Source organism: Semicossyphus pulcher, unplaced genomic scaffold (assembly GCF_022749685.1).
Source record: "Semicossyphus pulcher isolate SPU_LCO1_2020_fin unplaced genomic scaffold, fSemPul1.0.p SCAF_19, whole genome shotgun sequence".
Lineage (NCBI taxonomy): Eukaryota > Metazoa > Chordata > Actinopteri > Labriformes > Labridae > Semicossyphus > Semicossyphus pulcher.
In genome coordinates, this window is record NW_027211692.1 from 412,501 (window position 1) to 431,569 (window position 19,069).

The 19,069-nt window shown below is 47.3% G+C and overlaps 2 protein-coding genes across 2 annotated transcripts in view; both read right to left on the bottom strand.

The window, feature by feature from the left end:
• ap2m1b (adaptor related protein complex 2 subunit mu 1b) overlaps nucleotides 1–504 on the bottom strand; it is a 17,977-nt gene extending 17,473 nt beyond the window's left edge. Inside the window, exon 1 of the mRNA XM_069668053.1 lies at nucleotides 229–504. The gene's annotated coding sequence lies outside the window, so the exon portion shown is untranslated. The remainder of the gene's footprint in view (nucleotides 1–228) is intronic.
• A 1,692-nt stretch (nucleotides 505–2,196) lies between these two features.
• Nucleotides 2,197–18,270, bottom strand: LOC138596722 (segment polarity protein dishevelled homolog DVL-3). The gene is made up of 16 exons (XM_069668036.1): nucleotides 18,202–18,270; nucleotides 17,909–18,127; nucleotides 15,845–15,914; nucleotides 15,619–15,752; nucleotides 14,769–14,869; nucleotides 14,427–14,571; nucleotides 13,210–13,306; nucleotides 12,496–12,565; nucleotides 11,547–11,686; nucleotides 10,566–10,642; nucleotides 10,169–10,236; nucleotides 9,833–9,913; nucleotides 9,618–9,752; nucleotides 7,255–7,422; nucleotides 6,115–6,354; nucleotides 2,197–4,945 (listed from the first exon to the last, which is right to left on the bottom strand). Exons 2-16 carry the CDS (start codon nucleotides 18,070–18,072, stop codon nucleotides 4,650–4,652), a joined length of 1,986 nt encoding a protein of 661 aa, XP_069524137.1. The 5' UTR covers nucleotides 18,073–18,127; nucleotides 18,202–18,270; the 3' UTR covers nucleotides 2,197–4,649.
• Between the last annotated feature and the right edge of the window lie 799 nt (nucleotides 18,271–19,069).

A 19,069-nucleotide genomic window follows, 5' to 3' on the forward strand; every position in this document is an offset into this window, starting at 1 on the left:
AGAACGAACTGTTAATAAACAGCAAAACATCTTAAAAACAGGATTCTAACTGTTTGTAGACGAAGACTTGTTGTTAGCAACACCTGCTAACGTTACCGCAGCAGTCCGACGGTGACTTCACCGCTGCAGCAGTGCAGACAGACAGAGATAGAGAGGCAGACGGACAGACAGGCAGATAGACAGACAGGCAGACACAGAGACAGAGAGACAGTCCGTCCGTGTCCTCACCGCTCCACAGAGATGCCGCTGTGTCTCCGGGCTGCCTGACAGAGACCCGTCGGTCCTGCCTTCACTCCATCACGACATTTGACCGTGAAACGCGGACTCTCCCGTCTCCTCCGCTCGGCGGCAAAATGTCGGCGGATGGAGCAGACAGTCAGCTGACGGCAACCCGGCCCGGCCGCGTCCCATTCAGAACCACCGCCCTCCTTCTCCTGACTCCTCGTGCGACTCTGAGGAGTCAGGTGATCCTTATTTTAACCGTGTTTAAACTGAGGTGCTGCTGTGGTTCACACACCCACAGAGTACCGGCTGCTGCGCTCTTACTCCGCCCGCTTACAGCGACCGAGGCGGGGGCTGTGCGGATTGGAACGCGTCCATCCATTCTCCTCCTCCTCCTCCTGCTCCTGCTCCTGCTCCGTGGGTTATTTGGCTCGGCTCAGAAATAACAGTTGACTCTTTCTGCTCTCAAACGACTCATTTAGTAAACTTATGTACTATGTTTAGTGTTAAAACATTAAATGTGTATTTACTGATCTCTTATTTGTTGCAAGTATTGAATAAGCAGAAACCTCAATTCATTCAAGTATACGGCATTGAAGATAACACAGCGGGATGTCACCAGTAACTCCTATTTGTCTTCAGAAAAAACATTTCTTCAGATAAGATAAGATCATCTTTTATTGACGCCCAGGGGGGAATTCGGGAGTTGCAACAGTACATAGACAAAATAGCAAATAAGTAAATACAGTATAACAATAAAAATAGAAAAATAAATAAAAATAAAAATACGAGGTATATACAGCTGTTATACAAGTAGGAGTAAGTGACATGGTATGCAGGATGAGATAATACAGTCTGAGCTCGAAGGTTTACGATGTGGAACAATATAAGCTGCAGTATGAAGTGCGTCAGTAACATAACGGTAAAGATGGCAACTATAGTATAATATAGTATAGTGTACAGTATAGTATGGTAACAATACTGTAATAAGGTACATTATGAACATAGAACACTACTATATAATACACTTTATATATACTATACTATATAACAGTGACTAGTAGATATAATAGTATAAGATAGAGCAGTAAAGTAGTGAGTACAGCACAGTATATGAAGATATAACCACCTGGTGGATGTTACAGTATATGGCAGGTATATAAGTAAATCAGAGCAGCAGAGTCAGTGAGGTGAGAGTGATGAGAGTCCTGTACTAGAGTTCAGCAGGAGGACAGTCCGTAGCTTCCACTGCTGGTGTACAGTCTGATGGCCGTGGGCACAAAGGTTCTGCACCTGGGTGGGATGAGGCGCTGGCTGAATGAGCTGCCCATCTGCCCCAGCTCATCATGGAGAGGGTGAGAGGGGCTGTCCAAGATGGCTTTAAGTTTGTCCTTCATCCTCCTCTCAGCCACTGACTCCACAGGGTCCAGTTCAAGCCCGACCACAGAGCGGGCCTTCCTCACCAGCTTGTAGAGTCTGTTAGCTTCCCCAGCCTTGATGCCACCCCACCAGCACACCACAGCAAAGAACAGTGTGCTGGCCACAGCAGACTGGTGGAAGGCCTTCAGGAGCCTGCTGCAAACACTGAAGGACCTGAGTCTCCTCAGGAAGAGCAGCCTGCTCTGTCCCCTCCTGAAGAGGGCGTCAGTGTTGTGAGACCAGAACAGTCTGGTGTTGATTTGGACCCCAAGCTGCTTGTATGAGTCCACCCTCTCCACTCTCTCCCTGGATGATGATGGGTCAGGGGACCTCCTGTTCCTCTGGTAGTCCGCCACCAGCTCCTTGGTCTTGCTGATGTTGAGCTTCAGGTGGTTGCTGTTGCACCATGCGATGAAGCTCTCTATCAGTCCTGTGTACTCCTCCTCCCCCTCATCATCGGTCCAACAATGGAGGAGTCGTCGGAAGACCTTTAGAAGTGGCAGGAACCAGAGTTGAACCAGAAGTCTGAGGTGTAGAGAGTGAAGAGGAATGGTGCCAGAACAGTTCCCTGAGGTACGCCGGTGTTACTTGTCACCACCTCAGAGGCACAGCCATCCACTCTGACATACTGCGGCCGGCCAGTGAGGTAGTCCAGTATCCAGGCTGTGGTGTCAGGGTGCAGTTGCATCGCCAGCAGCTCGTCCCTCAGAAGGCAGGGCTGGATGGTATTAAAGCACTGGAGAGGTCACATGACTCTCTCAGTGCTTCCTGCTTCTCCAGGTGCGAAAGGGACTTGGGGGCCAGGAAGATGAGGGCATCCTCCACACCAGTGTGCGGCTGGTATGCAAACTGCAGCGGGTCCAGGAAAGCCGTTAGCAGTGTCTTCAGGTGCTGGAGAACCAGCCTCTGACATGTCTTCATAACGTGACGTGAGTGCCACAGGTCTGTAGTTGTTGAGAGCGCTGGGACGTCCTTTCATTGGTACTGGGACGATGCAGGAGGTCAGGGTGAGGGGTGCAGGGAAGAGTCCACTGAGCTGGGGGATGAGGGGGGGCTGTCCTTTGAAGCTGCTAGTACTGAGAGAGGGGGAGGTGGATGTGGAGGTAGCAAAGGTCTTGATGGGAAGGAGAGCAGAGGTGAGAATGGGGGCAGAGATGGTGGGTGCAGGCCTAGGCACACTGTCTGAGCTCACGGGGGTGGGGGTGGTGTTCAGCTTAGCAGCATATTCTGAGTCTCCGTCAGCTCTGGGTGCAGGCTTGCTGCAGCCCGTCATCTGTTTCCTCCCATTCCACACCTCCTTTGTTCTGACCCGTCTTGGCCTCAGTCCTGTTCTTGGCCTCTCTTAGTTTCCTCTTTAACTCCTTTTGGACCGCCCTGAGCTCCTCACCATCCTTGGCCATGAAGGCCCTCTTCTTGCTGTTGAGAAGGCCTTTAATCTCCTTATTGATCCACGGTTTATTGCTGGGGAAGCAGTGAACCTATTTGGATAGGGCAATGATGTCCTCACAGAAACGGTGGTAGTCTGTAACCCTCATTGTAATCTCCGTGGTCCTCCTGAAACAGCTCCCAGTCTGTGACACTGAAGCACTTCTGGAGGGCCTCCTCTGTGTCCTTAGACCAAACCTTCACAGTCCTTGTGCTGGCTGCCTGCTGTTTCACCAGTGGCCTGTAGGTGGTGTCAAGGTGTATCATAATGTTAATAATTGATGTGAAATCAGTAAAATGATATAATAAAACAATGCCTTCTGTCAAACCAGTCAGCTCTGTGAAGAGCTCACATCCTTCACTGTCAGCAGGCCTGATCAGAGCGCACACACCTGCTGAGGAGCGTGTGTCACTGCATACGACAGACAGCTGCATAAAGACTGTCAGAGACCAGTATCACCTGTACAGCAGGTGTATCCCATCATGCTGAGGTTGTGATGCCGCACAGCGAGTTTACTGTGCTGATTGAACAGGACAGAGTTCAGTGAAACGTCTCCAAAGAAACAAAGAAAACATTTGCACACACAGAAGCTGATGAAGCGAGTGTGTCAGGATGTGTTTAATGGAGTGTTTAAAAAGTGAAGACAGCAAAGAAAGAACAAGCTGCTCATAAATAAAACATCAGACTTACTCCATCATGTGCTAATATCTCATAGATTTATATTATTAATATACATTATTAAGGTGTGCTCAGGTGATTCAACATCAGAACATGAACATCAACATGAACATCAGGTAGCTGTTAGTTCCACTGAGACCTGAACCGGGCCACCAATCCAGTGCTCCTCCAGCAGGTAAGCAAAGAGGCCACACCTCCTTTTTATCCCGATACCACCCCAGGAACTTTCCCCAGGGACCATGAACTTTAGGAAGTAGTCAGTATGTGTGAGTGTGTTTAAACTGCAGGGTCTAAATAAAGTCCTGAAGTAGTACTCTCTGAAAGAACATGAACTTTGGGGATGGGACTTGCAGCTGATTGGTCAGAACTGAATGAATTCATGAATGAATGAATGAATCTCCTTCTGATGGACTTTGATTTGTTCTGAAACTGAAACAGTTCAAACCATTGGCTGTACATAAAGATGGACGACGCGTCTCCACCTCCAGGAGCCCCATTTGTCAACGAGCTGTCAATCATGAGGTCACGCCCCCTTTTTACAGCATCAAATAACTCATTAAAAGTAAAGTTGTCAGAAAAATGAACACTGTGACATAAATCAGCAGGATAAGAACTAACTATAATGACAGAAACCATGTTGGAGAAAAATATATATAACGTGTATTTAGATTTTATAGTTTGACTCATGTCCCATCTGTTAACATGGAGGAGGCGGGATTTATGAGCTATACTGCAGCCAGTCAGCAGGGGGCGATAGAGAGGTTTCTCATGTCGGCCATCTTTGTATTCAGTCTGTGGTTCAAACACTTTCCTCTCGTCATCTCCGGATTCTGTTCAAACTTAAACTCGACAGTTCTAAATTAAGAAAGGTGTTTTCAAGTCACTTCACATCATCATAAACTGGTCACATGACATCCACAAAGAAATCACTGGGGTTTCCCATGGCCAGGCAGAAGGACTGTCGGGTGGTGGAGAGGTCACGACGCTGACCTCGAGACGGCGACAGGTCCTTTGAGTTCTTGTTACCATGGAGACCAGAGATGGAAGTCGGGGGTTGTCGGGTACTGTCGTTGCCAGGGGAGCATTCAGCCAGCTGTTTGTCAGATAAAGCACCAACTTCCTGTTTGGTGGGCTCTGATTGGCTGCCTCCTCCTCGCTCCTTCTGACCTTCACTGCAGTCTGATCCGCTGCTATGACTTCCTGTCAATCACATCAAAACGACTTCCTGTCAATCTCATCAAAAGACTTCCTGTCAGTCACAGAGGGACTTCCTGTCAGTCACAGTAAAAGACTTCCTGTCAGTCACAGAAGGACTTCCTGTCAGTCACAGTAAAAGACTTCCTGTCAGTCACAGAGGGACTTCCTGTCAGTCACAGTAAAAGACTTCCTGTCAGTCACAGAAGGACTTCCTGTCAGTCACAGTAAAAGACTTCCTGTCAGTCACAGTAAAAGACTTCCTGTCAGTCACAGAACACTTCCTGTCAGTCACAGTAAAAGACTTCCTGTCAGTCACAGAAGGACTTCCTGTCAGTCACAGAAGGACTTCCTGTTAGTCACAGTAAAAGACTTCCTGTCAGTCACAGAAGGACTTCCTGTCAGTCACAGTAAAATACTTCCTGTCACTCACAGAAGGACTTCCTGTCAGTCACAGTAAAAGACTTCCTGTCAGTCACAGTAAAAGACTTCCTGTCAGTTACAGAAGGACTTCCTGTCAGTCACAGTAAAAGACTTCCTGTCAGTCACAGTAAAAGACTTCCTGTCAGTTACAGAAGGACTTCCTGTCAGTCACAGTAAAAGACTTCCTGTCAGTCACAGAAGGACTTCCTGTCAGTCACAGTAAAAGACTTCCTGTCAGTTACAGAAGGACTTCCTGTCAGTCACAGAAGGACTTCCTGTCAGTCACAGTAAAAGACTTCCTGTCAGTCACAGAAGGACTTCCTGTCAGTCACAGAAGGACTTCCTGTCAGTCACAGTAAAAGACTTCCTGTCAGTCACAGTAAAAGACTTCCTGTCAGTCACAGAAGGACTTCCTGTCAGTCACAGTAAAAGACTTCCTGTCAGTCACAGAAGGACTTCCTGTCAGTCACAGTAAAAGACTTCCTGTCAGTCACAGAAGGACTTCCTGTCAGTCACAGTAAAAGACTTCCTGTCAGTCACAGTAAAAGACTTCCTGTCAGTTACAGAAGGACTTCCTGTCAGTCACAGTAAAAGACTTCCTGTCAGTCACAGAAGGACTTCCTGTCAGTCACAGTAAAAGACTTCCTGTCAGTCACAGAAGGACTTCCTGTCAGTCACAGTTGAATTCATATAGTAACCGTGTGATTAAGGCTTCAGTCCAATTTGTTTTGAAGTTTTTCCTTTTTGTTCACCTTCACTGTGCTGACTCCCTCCTCCTCCTCTTCCTCCTCCTCCTCCTCCTCCTCCCCCTCCTTCTCCTCCTCCCCCCCAGGCTGACAGCTGCTGCAGGGGGGAGGGCGAACTGTAGGGGTGAGGGACGGGGTACTGGTAGGGGAAGGCTAGGGGCCGCTGGGGGCCGGAGGATGGGGCCAGCGCCTCACAGTCTGATCCTCCTCCTGCTTCATCGTCCAGCAGAGACATCACCCCCAGACCTGACGGGGGAGGGAGGGGTGCATGGTTACTACTGATGTCAAGTGACCTTGTGACCTCTCACACACACACACACACACACACACACACACACACACACACACACACACACACACACTCTCTGACTGAGTCTGTCTCATGTCTTTTCTGTTAAATAATTTTTTTGTTTTTGCCTTTATTGATCGAACAGCTGAAGAGAGACAGGAAGCACGGGGAGGAGAGAGAGGGGGATGACACGCAGCAAAGGGCCGAGGACGGGAGTCACACCTGCGGCCGCTGCGTTGAGGACTGTAGCACTGAGATAAACCAGCGGCCCCTGTCTCATGTCTCTGTTCTTTCTCTGCACAAACCCTTTAATGTTTTCAGTCTCCTCCTGCTCTTTAAGACACCAAAAATCCTCACAGGAGGTTTAAAGGCTGATTTCCTTCCAGAGAACCACAGCGGCTCCAGGAAGTGAAGTTTGAGTCTTTGTAGTCACAGAAGAGTCTGAACGTGATGAACAGAGCCGGATCTGAACTCCAGAAATCACTTCAGCTTTCTGACTGTACAACACTACATGATGTCTCGGTCTGACAGAACCAGATTCTCTTTAAATGATTATTTGACTCTGAGGCAGCTTTTTGTCTCCATCCTGTGGTCATTAGAGGAACTGCAGCATCAGATGACAGTACTCTGTGGACGGGGTCTCCGACCGTGCTCCTGGAGAGCTACCTTCCTACATGTTTTTGGTTTCTTCGTGCTCTAACACACCTGATTCTCATGTTTTGCTCATAATTAATCCCCGGAGACGCTTCAGTTGGTTGAGGGTTGGAGACCCCTGCTCTGTGGAATAAATCTGTGACCTTATGAGCCCAGGTGTGTGCATGTTGAGAGCAGCCTGTGGGGCCGTTCCTGTGACTCACCTGCACTCAGGTCTCCGAACACGTAGTAGCACTGCTCAGAGAAGGTCACCTTGTTGACCGTGTGTCGGATGAAGCCGGCCTTCAGCAGGTTTCCGGCGTACTTGCGAGCTTCTCTGCGGTCAGTGAAACCTTCCAGGTGTCCGTGCAGCCAGTCGACCACGTCTGAACCTGAACGCACCGAAGACAACACAGGTCACGCGTCACAGAAATCTGTTCTCTTTGAATGTATGACGTCACAGCTCTGGAGGGTGTGTTCTCCACAGCAACCACTGCAGAGGCTTCTGGGTACTGTAGAATTTACAGACACCCTTCAGACCAAACTGAGGGATTAACATTGCTCTCCATCAACAGATTCTACATACTAAAGAATGGGGCTGGGTTTAAAAAATACATTTTTCCGATTCGAATCGATTCTCAGTTGAAAGACCCAATATTGATTAATAAAATATGTGTAAAAACGTGTCTGATCACTCACGTTTCTGAGCGCCCCTGAACGCAGCACGACTCAGCCCATCCCCCTGACACACGGCAGTGAGGGAGACATGCCCGGACTCGTCCGTATGTAAGTTTATGTTACTCTCTGTTAGCGTTGTCTTTGGCCGCGAGTGTGTTTTCTGCGTGTTGTTAAACAGTATGCCTTTCCCCATTAGAACTGAACGACGGTGGTCAAAGGACGCCGAAGAGACTCTACAGGGCTGTTTAGAGGCAACCGACTGGGATGTTTTCTGTGATGCTCATGTGGAGGACATAAACTAAACTTACAGACACCATAACTGATTATGTCAATTTTTGTACAGACAATCTCATCCCCACCAAAACTGTGCGCTGTGTGCTAATAATAAACCCTGCGTGAGTAAGCACATTAAAACAACACTGAACCGGAAGAAGGCTGCATTCAGGAGAGGAGACAAGGAGGAGATGAAGAAGGTGCAGACTGAACTGAGAGAGAAGATCGCAGAGGTTAAGGAGAGCTACACGAGGAAGCTTGAGGGCAAACTCTAAGAGAACAACATGAGGGAGGTGTGCAGTGGGATGAGAACCATCACTGGTCACGGTAAGAAGACAGACCAGGGGACTGAAGGTGATCTGCATGAGGCCAATAAGTTTAACTTGTTCTCCAACCGGTTTGATGATGTGGCCTCGGCCCACTCTCCCTCCAGCTCCTCTGAGGACTCCCTTCCCCCTGCACACTCACCTCATAGCTCTCTGCCCCCAAACTACCTCACAGGCCGCCCACAGTATGTGAGACTACGGAACATGTCAGACACCATTGTTGGCAGCACAGGGGCACCACAGGGGGCGGTCCTGTCTCCCTTCCTGTTCACTCTCTACACCTCAGACTTCAGGTTCCAGTCACAGTCCTGTCACCTGCAGAAGTGTTCAGACAACTCTGCCATCGTGGGCTGTATCAGCAGAGATCAGGAGGCCGAGTACACGAGTGTGCTGGACAGTTTTGTGGCGTGCTGTGGACTAAACCACCTACAACTCAACGTCACAAAGACAAAGGAGCTGGTGGTGGACTTTAGGAGACGAAGGACCGGTCCAAATCCAGTCACCATCAACGGAGCAGAGGTGGACGTTGTGAAGGAGTACACGTACATGGGCGTCCACATCGACAATAAACTGGACTAGAAACACAGATGCTGTTCACAAGAAAGGTCAGAGCCGCCTGTATTTCCTCAGGAGACTCAGATCTTTCAGCGTCTGCAGAACCATGCTGCTGATGTTCTATCACTCGGTGGTGGCCAGCGTCATCGTCTACCCTGCAGTGTGCTGGGGCAGCAGGCTGAAGACACAGGACGCTAACAGACTCAGTAAGCTCATGAGGAAGGTGGGCTCTGTCCTGGGAGTGGAGCTAGAGTCTCTGGTGGAAGTGTCTGAGAGGAGGATGCTGAGGAAACTCCTCAGTATCAGGGACAACACGGCTCACCGCCTGCACGCCACACTGGAGTCCTACCAGAGCACCTTCAGCGGCAGACTGAGACCACCGAGGAGCAGCACAGAGCGCCACAGGAAGTCTGTTCTACCTGTGGCCATCAGACTGTATAAGTCCTCCCCGCTCAGCAGGAGGAAGCATGGAGCATGATGGGACTCACCATGTGCACCTTCTGATACCATGTGCAATAACACTTTCAATATCAGGTTACATGATGTTCACCATGTGCAATAATACTTTTGTACATCATAGCCCATACATTTCATATTTTCACTTATATTTTTTGGAGCTTTCTGTCAGTTCCTTCAGGATTAATAAAGTTTTATGTTATCAGGGGCCCGGTGTGGAGGGTGTGTTTGTTATCGTTCTCGTGTAGCAGGGCAGTTAAAAACACTTTTAAGCCCCGCCCTCTGAGGGAGCGTCTCACCAATGAAGGCGTTGGGGATGGTGATCTTAAGCCACATCCGGTCCCGTACCTCCAGACCTGACTCACGATTGGCCATTGCCTTGACAACGGCTGTCATATCACTGTGGATGCTGAGGTGGTTTTCTTCGTGCACACCTGAGAGACACCAGAAGATCATGGTTAGAGTCTTTGACAGACAGGCAGAGGGATGCTGCACTGGCTCTTGGGAGTCTTACCGTAGTGTGGGAGGAGCCTCCCTGTCATGGCGGCTGTGTGTGACACCCAGGCGGCGGGGTCGATGGGACGGACCGGCTCGCCTTCAGGAAGGGGGGAGACAGCGGAGAGACAGGGGAGAGGCGTTAGCCTAATGTAGCTGTATTAGCTTGTACTTCATAAGAGATGTCCCAAAGTAGAACCTGATGCTTCAGCTACAGGCCACTCAGGTGTGAACACCTGACTGTGTACTAATGTTGTTTGTACGAAACTTTATTTTATTAATATTAATATTAAGTCTGAGGATGATTCAGGAACAGGAAGTCAGCGTTAGAGCTGTTGGTGTGTTGGTGACTCACTCCTCGGCAGCGTGAAGCAGCCTCGAGGGTTCGGATCCCAACACTTAGCTACCGTCAACGTCACTGGACTGCAGAGAGACAGACAGACAGACAGACAGACAGAAGTGGAAGTCAGAATGTGGTGTCTGAAAATCTTTCAGAGGACTTCCTGGATCAGGTTTCAGGACTTCGTCCCAACGCAGTGCTAATGCTAACAGTCTGCAGCCATGCTAAGAGCTGTGCGGTGCTGTACCTAAGCACAGTGATGATCTGAGCTAAATGCTAACAGGTACATGCTAACACGCTGCTGTTTAGCAGGTTTTTATGATCAGTCTTCATCCAGAGGGAACATGAATCAGATGTGAGTGCTGTAGCAGTAGTGATAGAGAATCAGTAATAGTCGTATCAGTTGTCTCACCCAGGTGTGTGAACGATCTCTCTCAGCACTCGGACCGCGTCGTCGTTACTCATGTTCTCAAAGTTAGTGTCGTTCACCTCACAGACGAGAAAATACTACTGTTAGTACTTCGAACAAATACTACTGGACAAGTAATGATGATCAAGAGAGTACATTTTCCATTCAGCACTAGTATCAGTACTGTAGTACCTGCAGTAACAGCAGTATCAGTACTGTAGTACCTGCAGTATCAGTAGTGTAGTACCTGCAGTATCAGTAGTGTAGTACCTGCAGTAACAGCAGTATCAGTACTGTAGTACCTGCAGTAACAGCAGTATCAGTACTGTAGTACCTGCAGTACCTGCAGTATCAGTACTGTAGTACCTGCAGTAACAGCAGTATCAGTACTGTAGTACCTGCAGTAACAGCAGTATCAGTACTGTAGTACCTGCAGTACCTGCAGTATCAGTACTGTAGTACCTGCAGTAACAGCAGTATCAGTACTGTAGTACCTGCAGTATCAGTACTGTAGTACCTGCAGTACCTGCAGTATCAGTACTGTAGTACCTGCAGTAACAGCAGTATCAGTACTGTAGTACCTGCAGTACCTGCAGTATCAGTAGTGTAGTACCTGCAGTAACAGCAGTATCAGTACTGTAGTACCTGCAGTATCAGTACTGTAGTACCTGCAGTAACAGCAGTATCAGTACTGTAGTACCTGCAGTATCAGTAGTGTAGTACCTGCAGTAACAGCAGTATCAGTACTGTAGTACCTGCAGTATCAGTACTGTAGTACCTGCAGTAACAGCAGTATCAGTACTGTAGTACCTGCAGTATCAGTACTGTAGTACCTGCAGTAACAGCAGTATCAGTACTGTAGTACCTGCAGTATCAGTAGTATCAGTACTGTAGTACCTGCAGTACCTGCAGTATCAGTACTGTAGTACCTGCAGTATCAGTAGTGTAGTACCTGCAGTAACAGCAGTATCAGTACTGTAGTACCTGCAGTAACATGTCTCCAGGCTCAATGCGTCCGTCGGCTGCGACCGCTCCGCCCTTCATGATGGAGCCGATATAAATCCCTCCGTCTCCTCGGTCGTTACTCTGACCCACGATACTGATCCCCAGGAAGTTATACCTCTCTGACAGACAGACAGGCAGACAGGTGGGAGGAGAGACAGGCAGACAGACAGGTATTATTTTCCATGACTCTGATCTGGTGGTTGTTGTGCATTTCCATGGTCACATGGTAAACTGACTGTACTCATGCAGCACTTTTCTAGCCTTGCGACCACTCAAAGCTGCTTTTACACTACATGTCACATTCACACATTCACACACTAAAACTACGTTAAGTGCCGGACCGTCAATCAGTCATCACATTCACACACCGTTGGCTATGCCACCAGGAGCAATCTGGGGTTCAGTGTTTTGCCAAAGGATACTTCGACATGTAGCCTGAGGGAGCTGGGGATCGAACCACCAACCGACCGATTGGAGGCCGACCGACTCTACCACTGAGCCACCGCCGCCCTGGTGACAGTGTTAACAGTCGTGGTGTGAAAGACATTTAAATCTTTAATAACCTTCTGATCACATGTCCTGATGATCGCTGTGTGGAAATATCACAGCTCACAGGGAACCTGCAGCTGACTGACTGATGGTGACATCATATGACACACAAAGCATGATGGGAAGTGCAGTTTGTATTCTCAGGCCCCAAACAGACATGAGGAATAATGTTAAGTGATAACATTAATATTTAAAGAGGATAGCTGTCTGCTTGTACATTTGTTATAAATAAAGGTTTATTCAAATCGGCACTCAGGACAGCTTCCTGTTACTGATAATACAGGGTCAAAGTTCACCTTCTCCATTCTTTCCCTTTAGAGACTGCAGTACTGTTACTGCTGCTGGAACTACAGACAGGACTTCTGTCTGTGGTACTCACCCATGTTCAGAGTGACTGTGATGACGTTGAGCGACATGGTGGAGTCAGTGACACTGCTGAAAGACACCGACTGACAGACAGGCAGGCAGACAGACAGGGAGAGAGAGACAGGCAGACAGGCAGACAGACAGGGAGAGAGAGAGACAGGCAGACAGAGAGGGAGAGAGAGGCAGGCAGACAGGCAGACAGACAGGGAGAGAGAGAGACAGGCAGACAGAGAGGGAGCGAGAGAGAGAGACAGGCAGACAGACAGGGAGAGAGAGAGAGAGACAGGCAGACAGAGAGGGAGAGAGAGACAGGCAGACAGAGAGGGAGCGAGAGAGACATGCAGACAGACAGGGAGAGAGAGAGACAGGCAGACAGACAGGGAGAGAGAGAGAGAGACAGGCAGACAGACAGGGAGAGAGAGAGACAGGCAGACAGAGAGAGAGAGAAGAAATTCAGACAAATAAAAGTAGAATGTTCTGTGTGTGTGTGTGTGTGTGTGTGTGTGAGTGAGTGTGCGTGCGTGCGTGAGTGTGTGTGTGAGTGCGTGTGTGTGTGTGTGAGTGCGTGAGTGAGTGTGTGTGTGTGCGTGAGTGTGTGAGTGTGTGAGTGTGTGAGTGTGAGTGTGAGTGTGTGAGTGAGTGAGTGAGTGAGTGAGTGAGTGAGTGAGTGAGTGAGTGAGTGTGTGTGTGTGTGTGTGTGTGTGTGTGTGTGTGTGTGTGTGTGTACCCTCTCCATTCGTTGTGTTCTGGGTTTTCGGTGGCGGCGGCGTTGTCGCCGGACGAGTCGTGGCGAGGAGCTGCTCTGGCCTGTTGATTGGCTGAACCTGGTGTGACATCACAGCAGGAAGGTGTTACTGTACGACACATTACAGGTGATTTACAGACCTGTGGTTGCTAGGTAACAAAATGTTCCCCTCACCTTTATATGGAAATATAAAAAGAGGTTGAATGATGAAATAAGGAAATATTTAGAATATTCGAGAGAACTCACATGAACCAAAACAAAACATGACAAACAGAAACGCTGTTAGCTTCCAGGGTTTCATTTCATGTTGGGAAACGTAGAATAATAACGCCACGGTAACATCAGACATATCGAAGATAGCAAGAACGTCAGCACATAAATACATACCTCTAAAAACAGAGACGACACAAAATCAAAAGAACATTTAACAGAAAAAAAGAGTGAAATAAAATCTGTGAGAAAAGAACAAATCCAGACGACAAAATCTCTGAGCATGAAGCGATGAGAGAGGAGATCCAGCAGCTCACAGGCGCAGGAACGCGTTCTTTCTGCTCTCAGATCAGCTGGGACTCTTTTATCTGCCGGACAATACACACTGCTCCGCTGGTCACATGACCCGCAGCAGCCAATCAGAGCGAGAGGAGGAGACACGAGCATGAACAGGTTTACTAGAGCAGAAGAAGAAGACCTGAGGGCAGGTGAGATTCTGTTATCATCCAGCCAACCAATCACAGTGAGGGCTGCTGATGATGTAAGCAGGTCACATGACAGAGAGGTTCTGTGGTTCAGGTCAACATTTTAATGAATCAGGTCCAGCTCAGTTCGGCGAGAGGTCCAGGACTGGTTTAGCCTAGCTTAGCATTAAAGTCATAACACAAAGGTTTTCATGGAAATAAATCAAGAGTTACAACCGGAGCCAACCGTGGACGTCTGCTTAAAGTGGGAAGAGTGCTCCCGCAATTACTGATTGTCACCAGTGGGTGGCGCCCAAGAGCACGTAACTGAAATGTCTGAGATTGTCACTTTAAGAGTGGAAGCAGAGGGAAAGTGTTAGCCTGCAGTACGACACATGTGGGAGTGCTGCAGTGTATGCACTTCCATTTGATGCCACGGCTCCAACACAAGGATCTGAAAACAGTTGACAGTGATCACCTGTGTGTGTGTGTGTGTGTGTGTGTGTGTGTGTGTGTGTGTCTGACCTTCCTCCTGAGTCTTCCTCAGAGGAGCAGAAACTAGTTGTCTCTAATTGGCTGCTCGGCTGGGTGGACGAGCTGTCACCTCCACCTCTTGGCTCCGCCCCATTCTGCTCAGCTGATTGCTGAGCGTGGCCATTCAGACAGCAGCCTGCAGAGAGAGCATCCAATCAGAGACTGAGGCAGAAGGATGACTGACAGAGATGAGATCGGAGATGATTGTGCACAAAGCATGAGCAGCAGAGTGAGTGTGTGTTTTTCCCTGACGCACACTTTTAGTGTGTCATCATGAGGAGCTGCGTCTCTATCGATCAAACCAAGATGGCTGACTCTCTGAATTTATCTTACCGCGCTCGCTCTCTCCCCCTCTCTCTCTTCTGTGTGGTGGTGCAGTGACAAGTTGGACCTCTGACCTCTGCAGGTCGTCCTGAACGCCCACAGCAGCAGCACTGACAGACAGACAGACAGACAGACAGACAGACAGACAGACAGACAGACAGGTTACACCTGGACACCATATTCTCTCTCCTGTCTGTAGGCAGACACTTAGAATAACTGCCTGAGCTGAAGGGAAGCGGTCTGAACGCCCACCACATCTCCTGGTGCAGAACAGCACTCAGTGCTGGGTGAAGGAAAGTGTTGCGTCACTGGAGGACTAAAGGAGACGTATCGGTGAAGGACAGACTGTTAGCAGCTGATGGATAACAAACACATACGCATGAATATGTGGGGCCCTTTTCTTCCTGCAGCTTGCTGTGCTAAAGAGTTGCACCCTTTCCTGTAACTGTACATCATTAAAAGATTTATATATAATGTGATGTACTAAGGCATGTACCATTTAGGTGGTATTATTTAGTACGTAAAATGTGATGCGCTGCTCAGTCCGCATGCTGTGTCTGTCATGTTCCCTGTTTGCTATAAGGTTTCTATATGATGTGAAACATCACGCAGGCTGTGAATGTATGCATGTGTTCTTTTCCTGTAAGAAAACTCAATAAAAAGAAAATGATATAAAAAAAGAAGAACAATCTGAGGCTGTCACTTGGATCGATGGAGGACGATGTTGCAGCCAGGACAGCCGAAGGTTAACACACAGGAATAACATCATATCATACGACATCATGTATGTAACAGGACTGTGGAGCTGCTGAGACACAGGGGAGGGGGCCAGGAGGCGTCAGGTAAGACAGGTACTCACTGGAAGGATGGAGGTCTGGAGTCTCCAATCCCACCTGTCCTCTCCACAGGGGGCGGAGCCAGGCTGGTGGGCGTGGCTACAGACTGAGCATCTGACCCACTGAAGTCTGGCTGACAGGAGTCTGAAGACACCAGCTGGAGAGAGAAGAGAGGATCAGACAACACCTGGATCAACAGGTAAAGTGTGTGTGTGTGTGTGTGTGTGTGTGTGTGTGTGTGTTTCTGACCCAGCAGACGACTCGTCCATTCACAAAGGGCAGCCTGGCGTCATCTTCACTGATCTCCTCCTTGACCACCCTGTTAACACACCCACCCACCCACACACACAAGGTGAGCAGAGCGCATGCACACACGCACACGCCATCTGCTAAAACTAAAAGCTGTTTTATATTCTCACTGATGAAATCTGCGCCTGTGTCTGTGTGTGTGTTCTCAGCTGATCTCCTGCTTTGTTTTCAATCACACAGTGTGATCCAGCTCAGTATTGATCCAGAGACAGTGTCACTTTTGACTCTGGTTCATGTTGAGCAGATTTACTTACGGACGGACGGACAGACGGACAGACAGACAGCCATGAACAGATCTGCATGTTGTCATGGAATGGCTCTGCTCCTTTAATCTGGATTAAATGTGTTTAAGGATTACTGAACACAACTCCACCATCTACACCACATCATGCAGTTATAATGCAGCAATAATGAAATAACGATGCAGTAACGATGCAGTTATAATGCAGTAACGATGCAGTAACGATGCAGTGACAATGCAGTAATAATGCAATAACGATGCAGTGATAATGCCATGATAGTGCAGTAACGATGCAGTGATAATGCAGTAACGATGCAGTGATAATGCAGTAACGATGCAGTAACGGTGCCGTGATAACGCAGTAATAATGCAGTAACGATCAGTAATCATGCAGTAATCATGCAGTGATAATGCAATAATAATGCAGTTACGATGCAGTTATAATGCAGTTACAATGCAGTGATAATACAGCAACGATGCAGTTATAATGCAGTAACGATGCAGCAACGATGCAGTGATAATGCTATGATAGTGCAGTAAAATCAAGGACGTAGAATTGGGTAGGAACACGTCCCGACCAATAAAAATGAGAGGTCTGCCCTCACTCTCTGTCAACTACACTACTCTGAGACTACCAGGAGATATGATTACATGAATAATCAGATTTCAAATCTTGCTAGAAAAAGTTAAAATTAAACAAATTTTAAAAAATTGAGTGAGCCCTTGAGCAACAGTGCAGTGATAATGCAGTTAGTGGAGCATCACAGACGCATGTAATCTCAGTACATGACTTTAAATCTGTTGTGTTTGTTCTGTTCCTGCTGCGTGATCATCTGATTTACTGTGTTTGATCTTATGGTGTCACTGTTTGTACAGAGAAAGCACAACAAACTAGAACAGTGTGTAAAGTCTGCTCCACATGTTTTAACAGGTCCAGTTTCAGAGGCAAGTTCACGATGTGTTTGGTTTAGCTTAGCTTAAAGCAAAGAAGCAGAGGGAAACTGTTAGCCTAGCTCCACACCTTTGTTTGTCACATGGGCTTCAGTCTGTAGATTTAAGGAGACCTCCATCAGTTAATTAAAACCCTGAACCAGGACCTGAACCAGGACCTGGACCTGGACCTTACAGTCATACTGGATCCTCTCAGATCTGCTGTTTTTAAATCTCTTCCTGATCTGATCCCAGATTAGACCTCATGCTTCAGCCAACAACACATCAGGTCACATGACCCACCCACACATGCATACAAATATATAAATATCTCTATAAATGTAGTGTATACATGTGCGAATACAAAAGTACATATAAATCTACTGTCTATATGTTATATATATATATGTTGAGGAAGACGTCTATATATTCTATATATATTTATATAAACTTTCTACAGTGACATGATGACTTCGTATCTGTTATATCCTCTCTTCTTCTCTTCCTCTCTTTAATATTTGTCACGTTTCAGATAAAACTTTATTAATCCCAAAGAAAATGACAGTGCCAGATAGCTCCCCAAAAAATACAGTACCATACAAATAATACAAAATGCAAACAACTCAAATATAAGTGAACATATAAAATGTATGGGTTAATGCCTTAAGAGAAAAACATGTTTATATCAATCGCTATGATTATAATTATCATTATGAATGACAACAAGGATGAAAATATAATAATAATATAATAATAACAATAATAATAATAATAATAATAATAATATTCTCGTGTTAATCGTTGTGCGAATATCTCTGGATCACGTGACTCACCCGAAGTCGTCGTCCACGGACTTGAAGAAGAATTTCACGTTCGGTTTGTTCAGCACCTGTTTGAAGTCCGCCAGGGTGACGCGCTGAGCGGGCACGTTGATCCGGATCAGGTACGGGGTCTCCTGTTCCTCCAGGTGGTAGATGACCCGGGTCTCCTCCGCCATGCTGTCCCCTATGGACCCCGGAACGGCCCGGCACGGCCCGGAGCACCGTACCGGCCTGGAGACAGACACAGACAGGGATGCTGAGAGGGAGACACACCCCTCTGTCCCCTCTTCAATCTGTCTGCCAACCTGTCTGTCCCTCAGCCTGCCTGTCTGTCTCTCCCGCAGGTCTCCGGCCTATTCCGGTCCAGATGTGTCGGTCCAGCTGCAGCAGGTCTCTGATGCGCTCAGTCTCCTCCGGAAGCCACGCCGCCGTCAGGAGAAATCATTATGATAAAACGTTTCCGTCTCAGCCTTTCAAAATAAAAGCCGACAGGTTTCTGCAGACAGCGGCAGAATCGATGAACTGGTGTTCTTCCTCGGAGCAGCTCAGCACAGAACAAACCAGCACGAGCTTTAAATCCAGAATCAGAGGAGGGTCTCTGAGTCCGTCACCTCTCCTCCTGATGTCACAGAATTATCTTTCTGTATTTCAAATCGTTTTATTTTATTAGTTTTAATTATCCTTATATTATTTGATCTTTTATTTTTGTCCAGTTTTTCGTTTGTTCCTTCTTTGACATTTACTGGCTTACTGAAGGACTTTGTAACTTTGTATTATTATTATTATTCTTATTATTCTTATTATCATTAGTAGTAGTGGTAGTAGTAGTAGGAGTAGGAGTAGTACTAGGCCTAGTAGTAGTAGTAGTAGTGGTGGTAATAAATCCATTTTAATATTATCATCAATATAGTAATCAAACTGTCTCGCCTCCACATTACCTGTAAAGTACAATCAGGCACTTCCTGATCCAACAGAATAAAGTGTTTTCTAAAATACTACTTTTCTATATTTTTAATCTCTAACTTCATATTTACTACTAAATGTTATTTCTTTCTCCTGCTTTTATTTTGAAGGTCAAACCGAACATTTTCCGGTATATTTCAGAAACCTACAACAGAATTCAGAAACTTTTCATTTCCGGTTGTTTCTGAAATGGTTTAAAAATAACAGCAG

Excerpts from the sequence above, each read along its gene's own strand:
- LOC138596722 (XM_069668036.1), bottom strand. The coding sequence starts at position 18,072 with ATGGCGGAGGAGACCCGGGTCATCTACCACCTGGAGGAACAGGAGACC. Across the intron at positions 7,423-9,617 it reads CATCCCCAACGCCTTCATTG|GTTCAGACGTGGTCGACTGG; the intron begins GTGAGACGCTCC and ends CGGTGCGTTCAG. Across the intron at positions 4,946-6,114 it reads AGGGAGTCAGCACAGTGAAG|GAAGTCATAGCAGCGGATCA; the intron begins GTGAACAAAAAG and ends TGTGATTGACAG.